This window comes from Primulina huaijiensis, chromosome 3 (genome assembly GCF_012295235.1).
Source record: "Primulina huaijiensis isolate GDHJ02 chromosome 3, ASM1229523v2, whole genome shotgun sequence".
Taxonomy (NCBI): Eukaryota; Viridiplantae; Streptophyta; class Magnoliopsida; order Lamiales; family Gesneriaceae; genus Primulina; species Primulina huaijiensis.
The window spans coordinates 18,772,900-18,785,823 of record NC_133308.1 but is presented as its reverse complement, the minus strand read 5'-3'; the positions used below and the strand labels follow the sequence as shown (position 1 = coordinate 18,785,823).

Here is a 12,924-nt window from a genome sequence, read left to right as displayed (position 1 = left end):
AAACATAACGTGCTCAATTCTTACTGGAATTTAACGATTCAAGTCTCATTTCGAAGAAAAAACATAGCTATACAACTTTAATTGGAACCCAAATTCCAAATTCCAAATTCACAGAGGTCATATTCTCAAATTACAGAAGGTATTCTACAAAGATCAATTGCAGAATTCGGTTTTGACACATTTTGGTAGAAAAAGCATATCAAATCTGTTTCTAATCAAAATCTCATTTTTCCTGTGGCTATAAATAGTTAACGTAAATCACTACAAAGTTTGTTTAAGTCAATTCTACAAATTCAAGTTTTAAAAATCGCAGAAACACAAAAACTCTCACTCAAATCCAGAAGAATTCACGCAGAAAACAGAGTATCGGAATATCAGCTTCGATCTACTCGAATCCTTGCTCCAAATTCGCGATTTATAGCTTGAATTGAAGCTTAGGATGTTAGGAAGACAACCCTTTAAGAATTTTTGAGTTTCGATGTGAGACGGAGGAGATATGACGACTTTACCGCAACTGCTCAAAAGGTGATGGGAAATGGGTTGGCTTTCCTTCTTTCTTCCTTTCTTCTCTCGATTCTTCTTTCTATAAATGGGGTGTGTGTGTATATGTATGTATTAATAATAATAATTGTTCACCAAAAATAGTAACTCAAGCCCATTTATCCCGGTTTGTATTTATTTTGCTCTCGTGTGTTATTTAAACTCTATATGTATTTTATATCGTTAAATTCTCCGATATTTCTAAAATACATATTTTTAACACACTTCTTGAATTTATTTGGCATAAATAATTATTTTAATTTACAACTCAATAATTATTCTAATTATGACAAATTACCGAATAATTAATTACAGGGCCTTACACATTATTTGTGAAGGCCTAAACCTCCGTGCTTGAAAATTTGCGGAAAAATTAAAAATTTTCTTTTTAAATAATCAAAATGCCTCATTCATAATTAAACCGCTAAACAAATTTTGATATTCAAAATGACAGCGGAAGAAAAGATTTATTTGCGAAATAACAATTTAAGAGTATCCCACAACTGATAAAAATTGTTTGAGAAATAAAATAATAAATGCTGAACTGAGGTCCTCGGGTGCCACTACTGCTGACCCAAGCTGGCTCACTGGTCCCCGCCCTCGGCCCTGACCTCATCAGTACCTACAACAATCAAGTCTAGTGAGCCTAAAGACTCAGCATGCATATATCGTAGGTAACGAGTAAATACTAGTAAAATTTTGCATGGGATAAAATATCATGTCATGGGGCATACTGAAAATAACCTGTACTGAGCAATTATAATACGTGCATGACTGAATTAAAATCATATTAAAAATGTTGCTCCTTGGAGCCCGGTACTGAAATAACTGGTAATAATTTTCTGTTGAGATTATGTTCTACGCATGTGGCCCCTGCACTGAGCTGAACTGATCGGTAACTGGCTACCGGGGGAGTATCAAACTGAACTGAACTGACCGGTCACTGGCGACCGGGTGGTACCAAACTGAACTGATCGGTCACTGGCGACCGAGTAAATAGTGCTCCCAAAATAGTGAATTGACCACAAGCAATATCGCATAAATCTCAAAAATAAGTATTTTCTATTTTCATGCACGTAATATAATTAAATTGCATAATGAAATATCCTGTATTATTTTTACTAACTGGATTGGATCGTTCCCAGGCTCGCTGCAACCTAAATATGCCATGAAAAATATGCAATAGCTTCTACTTGACCAACTATGCAATTTAAGTTAAAAAAATGCGACAATGACGCTCGACGACTTCGTATTTAATCATGACTCCGAGCCAACCCGAACCAACACTGAACCAACGTATAGTCATGATTAAAATACACTTAAAATTATGAATTTATGCTCCTAAAATGGTGAGGGCCGAAATCTAGGTGAATGGAGGCCAAAACATGAAACGCTCTTTCGAGAGTCAATTTGGCACATCGCACCGTAAATTCTCGTACGACCTCAAAAATGATCCGAATCTCGAACGGCCAAAAACGTGGCCTTCCTAACTCGATGAGGCACTGTCCAGTCCAAGGCCATAGGCTAAAAGCCAACCAAGAACACAAACGAGCCTCCGAACCGACACAGCAAGTTGCTGTCAAATTCCAGCAGCAGCAACTTCGCTTGCATCGCGTCATTTGCGAGACTTTTGGCCATTGGGTCTTGAACCACCGACCAGAGCCTCTCCACAACATCCCAAGGAATGATTTGAACCATGGCTAAGGGCCCTAGGCCAGCCACCATTCGAATTATTCCAGCAACATCAGAAAAGTTCCACCCGAGAGCACCCTTGCGCGCGTGAGGGGTGTTTTGCTTTGTTCGTTGTCTCGTGTCGTTCCAGTGGCCATTTCATTGACCATGGCACGACCTAGACATCTTGGGGTATGGTATGAACCGTGGCTAAGGGCCATAGGCCAAACCAGATCCACCCCATCCACCAAAACCGAAATTACACATGCAGGAAAAATGAAGGGGCCGAAAATCTGTTCTTGTTTCTTTTATTTGAAAACCGATTCCATCGTGGACCAAGCCTCAAAAGGGTGACTTGGTCATGTCTTAGACATAACAAGGAGATGTTCTAACCATGGCTATAGCCCCTAGGGCAGCCAAGATCAGAAGCATCACCCTTGACAATACACATGCCAATTTCGATCCACAAAGTGACATGTTTGGGGTGTTGCTGTCAAAACTCTATCTCCAGCGTGAAGGGGCTGGAACCAACGTTGTTACATGACCCTAACATGTCCTAGTACATGTCTAGATGCAGCGCCGAGCCACTGGAATCGAGCCAACCACCTGAACCATCAAAACAGCAGAAAACGTGAAGTGCACAAGGAAGGCTAAAAAAATCTGTGCAGAATTTTACAAAAATTTGCTGTCATATTTCGGTTTTCTTGCATGAAATCGTGTACATATGATGTTTAAAAATACCTATATGGCTTGATTGAAGAGAAAAGGAAAACATATACATGCCTTGATGTCGTTTGAATGAAAAACGAAAGAATACGGCGACGCGGCGCGGAGGAGACGGAGTTACTTCTCTTGTTTTCTTTCTTGTTTTTCCTCCTTATTTTACCCTATGCTCTCACGGTTTTTCAGTGCTGAAGGAGGCTGGAATTTTCGAGATTATGGAGTGGGAGGGAGTCTAGGAACTTAAATGGGAAGATACAAGATAAAGGGAAGGGAAAATATTCTTTCTATCTACTAGTTTGAGTGATAAGGAAAAGAATGATGTCAAAGATTTTTCTTGGGGATATTAGAGGTGCATAAGGACGATTTTGAGGTCTAGGTGCAAAGGGAGAATTGGTTTAATTAAATCTTGGTAGTGATTTAAAAGTTGGGGAGGATAAATCTATCTAGAATATTTAAGGGGATAAATAAAGAATGAGTTGAAATAAAAATCACAATTAATTTTTTAAAAAAACAACATGGCCGATTTTATCTAGCTAGGTTGGGTGGGATCTTGCTCCATTAATTATCATAGAAGATTTGTTGTGATATAATTATCTCCCAATAAAAATAGATAGGAAGACTATTAATTAAATGGGTTGTCAAATATTTTTAAATCTTAAACAAGGGTGGCCGATTTTTCTACTAAATAAATGGGGTAGGAAAATTGCTTAATTATCAATTAATGAGGATTAAAAGTGTAGGAATTATCAAACCAAGAAATGATTAAGGAAATGATATCAATGGAGAGTTGCCAAAATAATCAAGATTGGGTTGGATAATGAGGGGGCCGAAATTTTGAATGCTAAATTAGGTAGAAATATTGCTTAATTCATGTATTTTAAATATTTAAAGTTTTATCTACCCATTAAGTATTAATTAATTAGTTAAGGAATAACATTATCTTGCATACATGGTTAGATATTTAAATCTTAAAGGTAAATTTACTATCAGGATAAATTATAATTTCTTAACTAAAATAAGTCTAGATTAACTTATCTCAATTGGTCACATATTTAAATTTAGGCTATTAATTAAATTATTGGACATAAAGAATTTATTTGCTACTTATCTCAAGTTAATTAAATAAATCCCTAAACCTTCTTTTATTTTAAAATGATTTATTATTTATCTTAAATAAATTCTAAGAATATTTTCTTAATATTAAAATTTATTTCTTTACTCCAACTCCGGTCCGGCCTCACTTAATGAACTGAAAAGAATAAAGATTAAACTACTGAATAAAATACTTAGCTTCAAAGAATGCATTTAAATACTCATGCAATGAAGTCAATTTAATAAAAAAAAAAAATTAGAATTATGCATGGCTTATACGCAGTCTAATTACGGGTTCTACATTATTTGTTTGGTGAGCAATTTTTAATCTATTCAGATAACAAAAGCTTGAAGTATCTGTTCTCTCAGTCAGATCTGAATATGAGATAAAGACGTTGGATGGATCTTTTAAAAGATTATGATTGTGAGATCCAGTATCATCCGGGAAAAGTGAATGTCATTGTGGATGCCTTAAGTCGTAAGGTTGTTGATGTTAATTTATCCTCGATTCATGTTTCTAAGTTACGAGATGATATTTGCACTTCTGGGTTGAATTTTCAAATCCAAGGTAATGTTGTTTGTGTATCTCAGATTTCTGTTGAGCCAGTGTTGATTCAGATTGTAAAGTCAGCTTAGAAAACCGATGATCGAGTTCTGAAATCTTATGAGTTAGTATCTCAAAGACACCAATCTGGTTTCTCCATTCACTCAGATGATTCTCTTCGGTTGAATGGTAGATTCGTTGTCCCAGATATTCCTGAATTGTGTACAGGCATCCTTAAAGAAGCTCATTTTACTCGATATAGCATCCACCCAAGAGGAAGGAAAATGTATCAGACTTTACGGCCTCAGTTTTGGTAGAAGAATATGAAAAAAGACGTGGCTGAGTTTGTGTCTCGTTGTATGATCTGTCAGCAAGTCAAAGCAGAATGTATGAGTTGATCTGGAGGATTACTGCACAGCCTTGAGGTTCCTCAGTGGAACTGGGAGCACGTGACTATGGATTTTGTCACGCATTTGCCACGTACTTCTCGTCATTTTGATGCCATTTAAGTGATTGTGGAGATATTATCTAAATCGGCACACTTTATCCCGTATGAGAGGACGTATTCGTACAAGAAGATGGCTCGTCTGTATATTGAAAATGTTGTGAGACTTCATGGAATTCCAGTTGCAATAGTTTCAGATCGTGACCCTAGATTCACATCCAAGTTTTGGACTAGTTTTCAAAAAGAAATGGGTACACGACTTGCGATGAGTACTGCGTACCATCCTCAGACAGATGGTCAGACAGAGCGTACGATCTAGACACTCGAGGATCTGCTTTGAGCAGTGGTTATGGATTTCATAGATAGTTGGTAAGAAGCTTTGCCACTAGTAGAATTTTCATAGAATAATAGTTTTCAAGTGACTATTGGTATGACTCCTTTTGAAGCATGTACGGCAAACGATGTCGATCACCTTTTTTTTGGGATGAATTTGTTGAGAAGCAATTGACTGGACCTGAAATTGTTCAGGAAATGCATGATAAAGTCCAATTGATTTGTCAGAGAATGAAAGCTACTCAGGATCGACAAGTTAGTTATGCTAACAGACGTCGTCGACCTCTAGAATTTCAAGTTGGATATTTTGTGTTTCTGAGAATCTCTCTGTTTAGAGGTGTTGCTTGTTTTCGTATGAGAGGTAAGTTGTCACCTAGTTTCGTTGGTCCCTATGAGATTGTTGAGCGTATTGGGACTTGCGCTTATCGTTTGGATTTGCCCCAGTCCTTGTCTGGCATCCACGATATTTTCCATGTTTCTATATTGCGGAAGTATGAGCCCGATCCATCTCATGTGATTCAGCCTGATGAGGTTGAACTATATCCTTCTCTATCCTACACTGAGTATCCTGTTTGTATCTTGGATCTTAAAGATAAAGTTTTACGCAATAAAGTTATACCACTTGTTCGAGTTCAGTGGTCGAGACATGAGGTAGAAGAATCAACGTGGGAAACAGAAGAGAAGATGAGAGCATCTTATCCATATCTATTTGATTCTTAGTATTGTATTGATGTTTTTGTATCGTGTGTAAGATGTACGTGTGTAAACAGAAATTTCGAGGACGAAATTTGTTTTAAGGGGTGGAGAAGTATAAGACCCTGTAATTAATTATCTCATAATTTGGCATAATTAAAATAATTATTGATTTGTAAATTAAAATAATTATTTATGCCAAATAAATTCAAGAAGTGTGTTAAAAATATGCATTTTATAATATCGGAGAATTTAACGATATAAAATACATATAAAGTTTAAATAACACACGAGAGCAAAATAAATACAAACCGAGATAAATGTGCTTGAGTTACTATTTTTTATATGACCAATTATTATATTTATAAAAATATATACACACATATCTCATTCAAAAAAATAAGAAAACGAGATAAGGAAGGAAGAGAAAAGAAAGAAAACTCATTTCCCTCAACCTCTTTTCATGTCACCCTTGGAGCAGATGCGGTAAAGTCGCCATATCTCCTCCGTCCCAAGTCGAAACTCAAAAATTCTTAAAGGGTTGTCTTCCTAACATCATAAGCTTCAATTCAAGCTATAAATCGTGAATTTTGAGCAAGGACTCGGGTAGATCTAAGCTGTTGTTCCGATGCTCTGGTTTTTGTGCGAATTCTCCCGGATTTGGGTGAAAGTTTTTGTGTTGCTGCGATTTTTACAACTTGAATTTGTAGAAATGACCTAAACAAACTTTGTAGTGGTTTACATAACTTTTTATAGCCACTGGAAAAATGGGTTTTTGATTAGAAATAGATTTGTTATGATTTTTCTATCAAAATGTGTCAAAACCGAATTCTGCAATTGAGCTGTGTAGAATACCTTCTGCAATTCGAGAATATGACCTCTGTGCATTTAAAATTTGGAATTTTGTTTCAAATAAAAGTTGTAGACTATGTCTTGTCTTCGAAATGATACTTGAATCATTAAATTACAGTAAAAATTGTGCAAGTTATGGTTGTTTTTCTGAAAGTGCTCAGTAATAGATTTTCTGTCCGAGAATTGGTGAGAGGCAGGGTGTTATAGATAATTCTGGAATTAATCTATTGAGATTTTGAAGACGGTTTCTTCTAAACAAAGTTAGATATTCGAGTATCATTCATTTACAATTAGCGGATATTGATTTGAGTCAATATAGAGCGATATATGAATTTTAAGCTCTTAAGTGATGAATATAGAAATGTAATAGAATGTAGTTTTCTTGATCGTCTTATTGTTGTTTTGATTAGGCTGAAGATCTCGAAGTAAAGTCGATATTGGAATTTTCAAGTTGGTATAGGTATGTTACAGCTCGGTAACATACGATGGTAAAACATAAATTATGTTTAATTGTCATTCTGTGTTGCACTGATCGTATCTATGACTTGTTGACTATTGTAAATTGTTAAATGCCTTCGTTGTGATATATGTTTATTATTGTGACATGTTATTGGCATTTAGCATAGGGCATACTGTTATGACATTCATGTTGAGCCCTATCGTTCTTTTTAGCCCGTTGTTGATATCAGTTGTTATATGGCACTGTTGTTTATCTTGGTATCATGATGTGGCTGATAGGTCTATTTGCATTGATACACATGAGATCATATATATGATTGAATAATCCCGTGGTTAGTGCAGCCTTTTGAGGTGAGCGCTGGGATTGTATCATCTAGTTCGTTCTGTTGTGCCATCATGTTGTATCGTATCAGCTGTATGGAGGTCGAGTCAGGGGTGTTATTCAGCAAAACCTGGCATACCTCGCATACTTGGCAGGACGATTTAGCTGCATGACGATGTAGCTCCCCTGTGTGTTGTTGCTCGAGCATTATTCCAGTTGTGATCGTACCGTTTATTGGCTCCGGTTATCCCGATTATTCATTGAGCTTTCCATGCATTGCATATTACATTTTATTATATGATTATGCATGATTTATGTTTATTTTTGTTATTTTTAGACTGTTTCATACCAGAATCCTAACCTCAGTTGTTTACTGGGGGGCTACTGTGATTGTTTTTGGGTATTAGGTAGATCTCCCGAGGGATTTTGCAGCACCAGGCAGAGGTTCCGCTAGCAGAGCTCATGGTTGAAGTGAGATTGCTTGGTTGTGTCTAGCGGAGTTTTCCCAGATAGTATTTATGGTTGTTTGGAGTTTTTTTCAGTTATATGCCAGGTGTTATTATCCGGGGAGATGCCCCGTGTATTTGTATTGTTATTTGGATTTGATTTATGTTGTTTGGGAGCCTTGCTGACTTATTTGAACTGTTGTCTGTGATATTTATGTCGTGTGCCTGGTCTGCACTTGCATGTGATTGTTTATGATTTATCGCAGCGTCAGTCTTGAGTCATTTTTACTATTTTACGATGCTTGAGTTTTCAGGATGTACAACTTACGTGGAGGTCATGCCGAAATTTTTCTAGGCCCTGAGATCCATTTTAAAGTATTTTAAACTCTTTTTTCGCTACAGATTTAAATCAAATAATTATTGTTTGATAATTAATTGTCGTTAGAGTAAATGAACCTCACAATGATTGATAGATTGATAAATAATATGGTGTACCAAACATGATATTAGATTGAATAAAAATATAGATAAATAATATAGCGAACTAAACGATACTTAAGAATATTAACTTGTTACATGGGATGATTACAATACCATAAAATATTCACCATTTTTTTAAAAAAAACAAAAGAAAAATCATCACAAATTCTGATAAAATGAACTTTTATAGATGATATGTATTCTTAATTTTTTTTACATAAATTTTTAAAATAAATTTCTAGAAAAAGGAAACTACCCAAGTAAAAAAGGAAAAAAGAAGACAGTGTTTTGGTTTTTTACGTCATTTTTAACTAAAACAAGAAACTACGGGGATTTTGTGGGATTTACCGTCGACAGATTATGCGTAGGATTCTCATTGCTGGCATCTTACATACGTGCAACGTAATACAGCCTGTCATCCACCCAACCATCGCCCGATATACATACATACGCCCATTTCGTTTTCTGGATTTGCTCTCCTTAGGCCATCTCCAACCCATAAATCTATTTTGGTGCAGTTTCTGCACCAAATATAACATTCATCTCCAACCCATTTACTTCAAATCTTACACTAAAAAGTATATTCCTAGAATATTCTTTTTGTTTACTATTTATTTATAAATTTAACAATATAATTATAATTAATGTTAATATTAGTATTATAATTATAATTTTATTTTTATTAATCGTTAATTTTATTTATTTGATTCTTATATATAGTAACTCTAATATTTATAATATGAATTAATACAAATGCTTCATTATTAAAATTGACATAATTTTAATACAGATAATTTATTTTTAGAACTTAATATGAATCCAAATTCAAACATCTGAACAACTATATTCCTCCCACAAATGATCAATTAAAACATTTCGTAGTGCATAGTGAGCATCTTTGTCTTTTATCCTTTTATATCGAGCGAGAAATTCTTGAAATCTGATATTCTCATCGACAACCATTTCTACATCCGGAGTTGGTGCTTCTCTCATATTTTCAATGGGTGCGCTAAGGTCACGTTCATCTTCGATAATCATATTGTGCATTATAATACATGCTGTCATTATATCATGTAAATGATGTTTCTTCCAAGCACGTGCTGGAGATGCCACAATCGCAAATCGAGATTGGAGAACACCAAATGCACGTTCCACGTCTTTTCTACAGGACTCTTGTTTCATTGCAAAATATTTTTTTTTTGGACCGTGTGGATCGTGGATAGATTGTACAATAGTTGACCATTTAGGATAAATACCACCAGCCAAGTAATATCATGTATCATATTCTTTTCCTCCAATTGTATAATGAGCTCGAGGGGCAATACCTTGTGCGATGTTGGAAAATAGATTGGAAGATCCCAAAACATTTATGTCATTATTGGATCCGGGCATACCAAAATATGCATGCCGTATCCAAAGGTCGTAGTCAGCTACTGCTTCTAAAATTATTGTTGGAGAACCACTACGACCTGCATGTTGACCCGCCCAAGCGGTTGGACAATTTTTCCACTTCCAAGGCATGCAATCAAGACTTCCCAACATTCCAGGGAATCCGCGTTGTTTACCAATATAAAGTAACCTGGCAATATCATTGGCAGTAGGAGATCTCAAGTATCGCTCAGCAAAAACTTCCACCACGGCTCGACAAAAGCGTTGCATGCATTGAATTGCAGTGGTCTCTCCAATTTTGATATATTCATCCGTAGCATCCGCGGGTAGTGCATAAGCTAAAATTCGCAAAGCAGCAGTTGTTTTTTGAATAGTCGATAGCCCGAGACGCCCCACACTATCACTTCTTTGTGTGAAGTAAATATCATGATTCTTTACTTCATCAACTATACGAAGAAAAAGATTTCGAGACATTCGAAATCTCCGTCGGAACATTGCTTCGTTATATCTTGGGTTCTCGGCAAAGTAATCGTTGAACAGATTACGGTCGGCAATTTCCCGATCACGGTGAATTACTATATGACCTGGTATTGAACCTCCGTGTGTGACTTCTTGCTCTTGGTGGATAATGTAGGTAGCAACCAACTGTTGATCTTGTGCTACAATATTCAATATTGCATTTCGTGTATTATCCAAATTCTCAAAATCATCCATCCAATTAGTAGGTGTTTCATCTTCATTATCAGACAATGAAGATGAACTAGAGGATGATGCGTGAAATTGGAAATGAGAATTCATTTTCAAGTTTGTGAGAGCGTAGAATGTGGTGTGAGAATCTAGGATATTTCGTCGCATTATATAATAATTTATCAAAAAATCTGACCGTTGGATGAGATTGCCTTATCTAGAATCTGACCGTTGGATTGGGTTGTGCTATCTACAACCTTATCAGTATTATGACCGTTTCATGAGAGTACATCTGAGCTTGCCCGTTAGATGAGATTACAATCTTATCATCACCTTGACCGTTGGATGAGATTGCCTTATCTAGAATATGGCCGTTGGATTGGATTGTGCTATCTACAATCTTATCAGTATTATGACCGTTGGATGAGATTACATCTAATCTTGCCCGTTGGATGACATTACAATCTTATCATCATCTTGACCGTTGGATGAGATTGCCTTATCTACAATCTAACCGTTGGATTGGATTGTGCTATCTACAACCTTATCAGTATTATGACCGTTGGATGAGATTACATCTGATCTTGCCCGTTGGATGAGATTACAATCTTATCATCATCTTGACCGTTGGATGAGATTGCCTTATCTACAATCTGTCTGTTGAATTAGATTGTGTTATCTACAACCTCATCAGTATTATGACCGTTGGATGAGATTACATCTGATCTTGCCCGTTGGATGAGATTACAATCTTATCTTCTTTCTACTATAAGTAAAATATATCCGATTCATGAGATCATCACAACTTTAATTTTCATTCCAATCAAATCTTTATTCCAAGCAATTCAATGGCTTCAAATTCTAGAACTGCTTCTTACAATGTCGAAGAAGACAGAGTCTTATGTCATATGTATCTTGATATATCCCAAAATCCTATAATAGGTATCAATCAATCCAAAGATCAGTTTTGGACTCGTATCGAAGAAGCTTACAACATCAGTAAACCAAACAATCTACAAGTACGTAACAAAAGATCATTGCAGTGTCGCATGAGAAATATACTCCGTGAAGTTGGAAAACTAAGGGGATGCATTCGTCAAATTGAAACTCTCCGCCCAAGTGGCGCATCAGAAGAGGATATTGTAAGTATTTCTTATTCAACTATTTATTAAATTACAAGTTTAATTTCTTATAAGATAATAGTTGGATATTTTCGTACAGTTAAATCGTGCAAAAGATTTGTTCATGCAAGATGCTGATTTTAGTAAAGGCTTCAAATATGATCATGTGTGGTATATTATGAAAGATATGGAGAAATTCTCGAGTGACATCAATCCAATGAGCACACCAGCAAGAATGCATGTCACAAGTTTGGACTCGTCACAGTCAGATAGCCAGACACCAAATACTCCAATATCAGGTTCTCCTGGATTACCTCCGTTTTCAATTAATTTAAGTAGTGATGAAAATGCAGGCGGCACTTCATCCCAGCGACCTCTTGGTGTTAAAAAATCTAAACTAAAGAAAAAAAGGGACGACAATGTGTTGGAATTGATATCTACAATGAAAGAAGGGCATCGCGATCTTGTAAATGTATTACAAAAAGGATCCACTGAACTTCAACAAAGTTATGAGATGAAACTCCTAGCATTGCAAAATGAGCAGCTCAAATTATCAAATCAACAAAAAAAAATTGAAACTAGACAACAACAAATAGCATTAGCAACCCTTCAAGAGGAGAATAAAGTTTTGTACATGGATTTAAGCACGATAGGTGATCCTGAAATGCGCGAGATTGTTCGAAAGGAACGAGCCAAAATTTTGAAAAAAAGAAATGAAGAACATGGATAACACGAAAATGACACATTTGGGAAATATTTTGGTGATTTTGGAGGATCGGGATCTAATTTAGGAGATTATTGATCATCTACCTTGTTTGTCATTTTTATGTTTTTATTCGCATTGTTATCTTTGTAATTTTAAATTATGTATTATCTTCGAATTTGTATTTCAATTATGTATTATCTTAGTATTTGTATTTCAATTGGGTATTGTAATTTTAATTTCAAAATTTTGTTGTTGGTTTTTCTGATATTTTATCAATTATATATTTACGAGAGTTAAAAATGTCAAAAATAAAATAAAAAACTAGAAATATTTTTATAAATTTTCTAATATAATTATAATTAATTTTTGTGTGTTTGTATTTGTATTTAAATTATGTGTTTCAAATTACATTTGTATTTCA

General features: G+C 35.4%; 2 protein-coding genes and 1 pseudogene across 2 annotated transcripts; 2 read left to right on the top strand and 1 right to left on the bottom strand.

Moving 5' to 3' along the window:
• The first annotated feature begins 4,425 nt into the window (after nucleotides 1-4,425).
• LOC140972530 (uncharacterized) lies at nucleotides 4,426-6,068 on the top strand. Its single transcript, XM_073434945.1, has 3 exons — nucleotides 4,426-4,594; nucleotides 4,739-4,883; nucleotides 5,462-6,068. Exons 1-3 carry the CDS (start codon nucleotides 4,426-4,428, stop codon nucleotides 6,066-6,068), a joined length of 921 nt encoding a protein of 306 aa, XP_073291046.1.
• Nucleotides 6,069-9,069: 3,001 nt separating this feature from the next.
• Nucleotides 9,070-10,930, bottom strand: LOC140972199 (uncharacterized; annotated as a pseudogene).
• A 428-nt stretch (nucleotides 10,931-11,358) lies between these two features.
• Nucleotides 11,359-12,795, top strand: LOC140972198 (uncharacterized). Its single transcript, XM_073434656.1, has 2 exons — nucleotides 11,359-11,818; nucleotides 11,898-12,795. The coding sequence occupies exons 1-2, from the start codon at nucleotides 11,525-11,527 to the stop codon at nucleotides 12,525-12,527; spliced, it is 924 nt and encodes a 307-aa protein (XP_073290757.1). The 5' UTR covers nucleotides 11,359-11,524; the 3' UTR covers nucleotides 12,528-12,795.
• Nucleotides 12,796-12,924: the final 129 nt, after the last annotated feature.

Bases quoted from the DNA above. Each gene is read 5' to 3' on its own strand.
- LOC140972530 (XM_073434945.1), top strand. From the start codon at position 4,426: ATGGATCTTTTAAAAGATTATGATTGTGAGATCCAGTATCATCCGGGA. The intron at 4,595-4,738 runs GTAATGTTGTTT...CCATTCACTCAG, and splicing joins GTTGAATTTTCAAATCCAAG to ATGATTCTCTTCGGTTGAAT. The intron at 4,884-5,461 runs GTAGAAGAATAT...CTCCTTTTGAAG, and splicing joins ACTTTACGGCCTCAGTTTTG to CATGTACGGCAAACGATGTC.
- LOC140972198 (XM_073434656.1), top strand. From the start codon at position 11,525: ATGGCTTCAAATTCTAGAACTGCTTCTTACAATGTCGAAGAAGACAGA. The intron at 11,819-11,897 runs GTAAGTATTTCT...ATTTTCGTACAG, and splicing joins GCGCATCAGAAGAGGATATT to TTAAATCGTGCAAAAGATTT.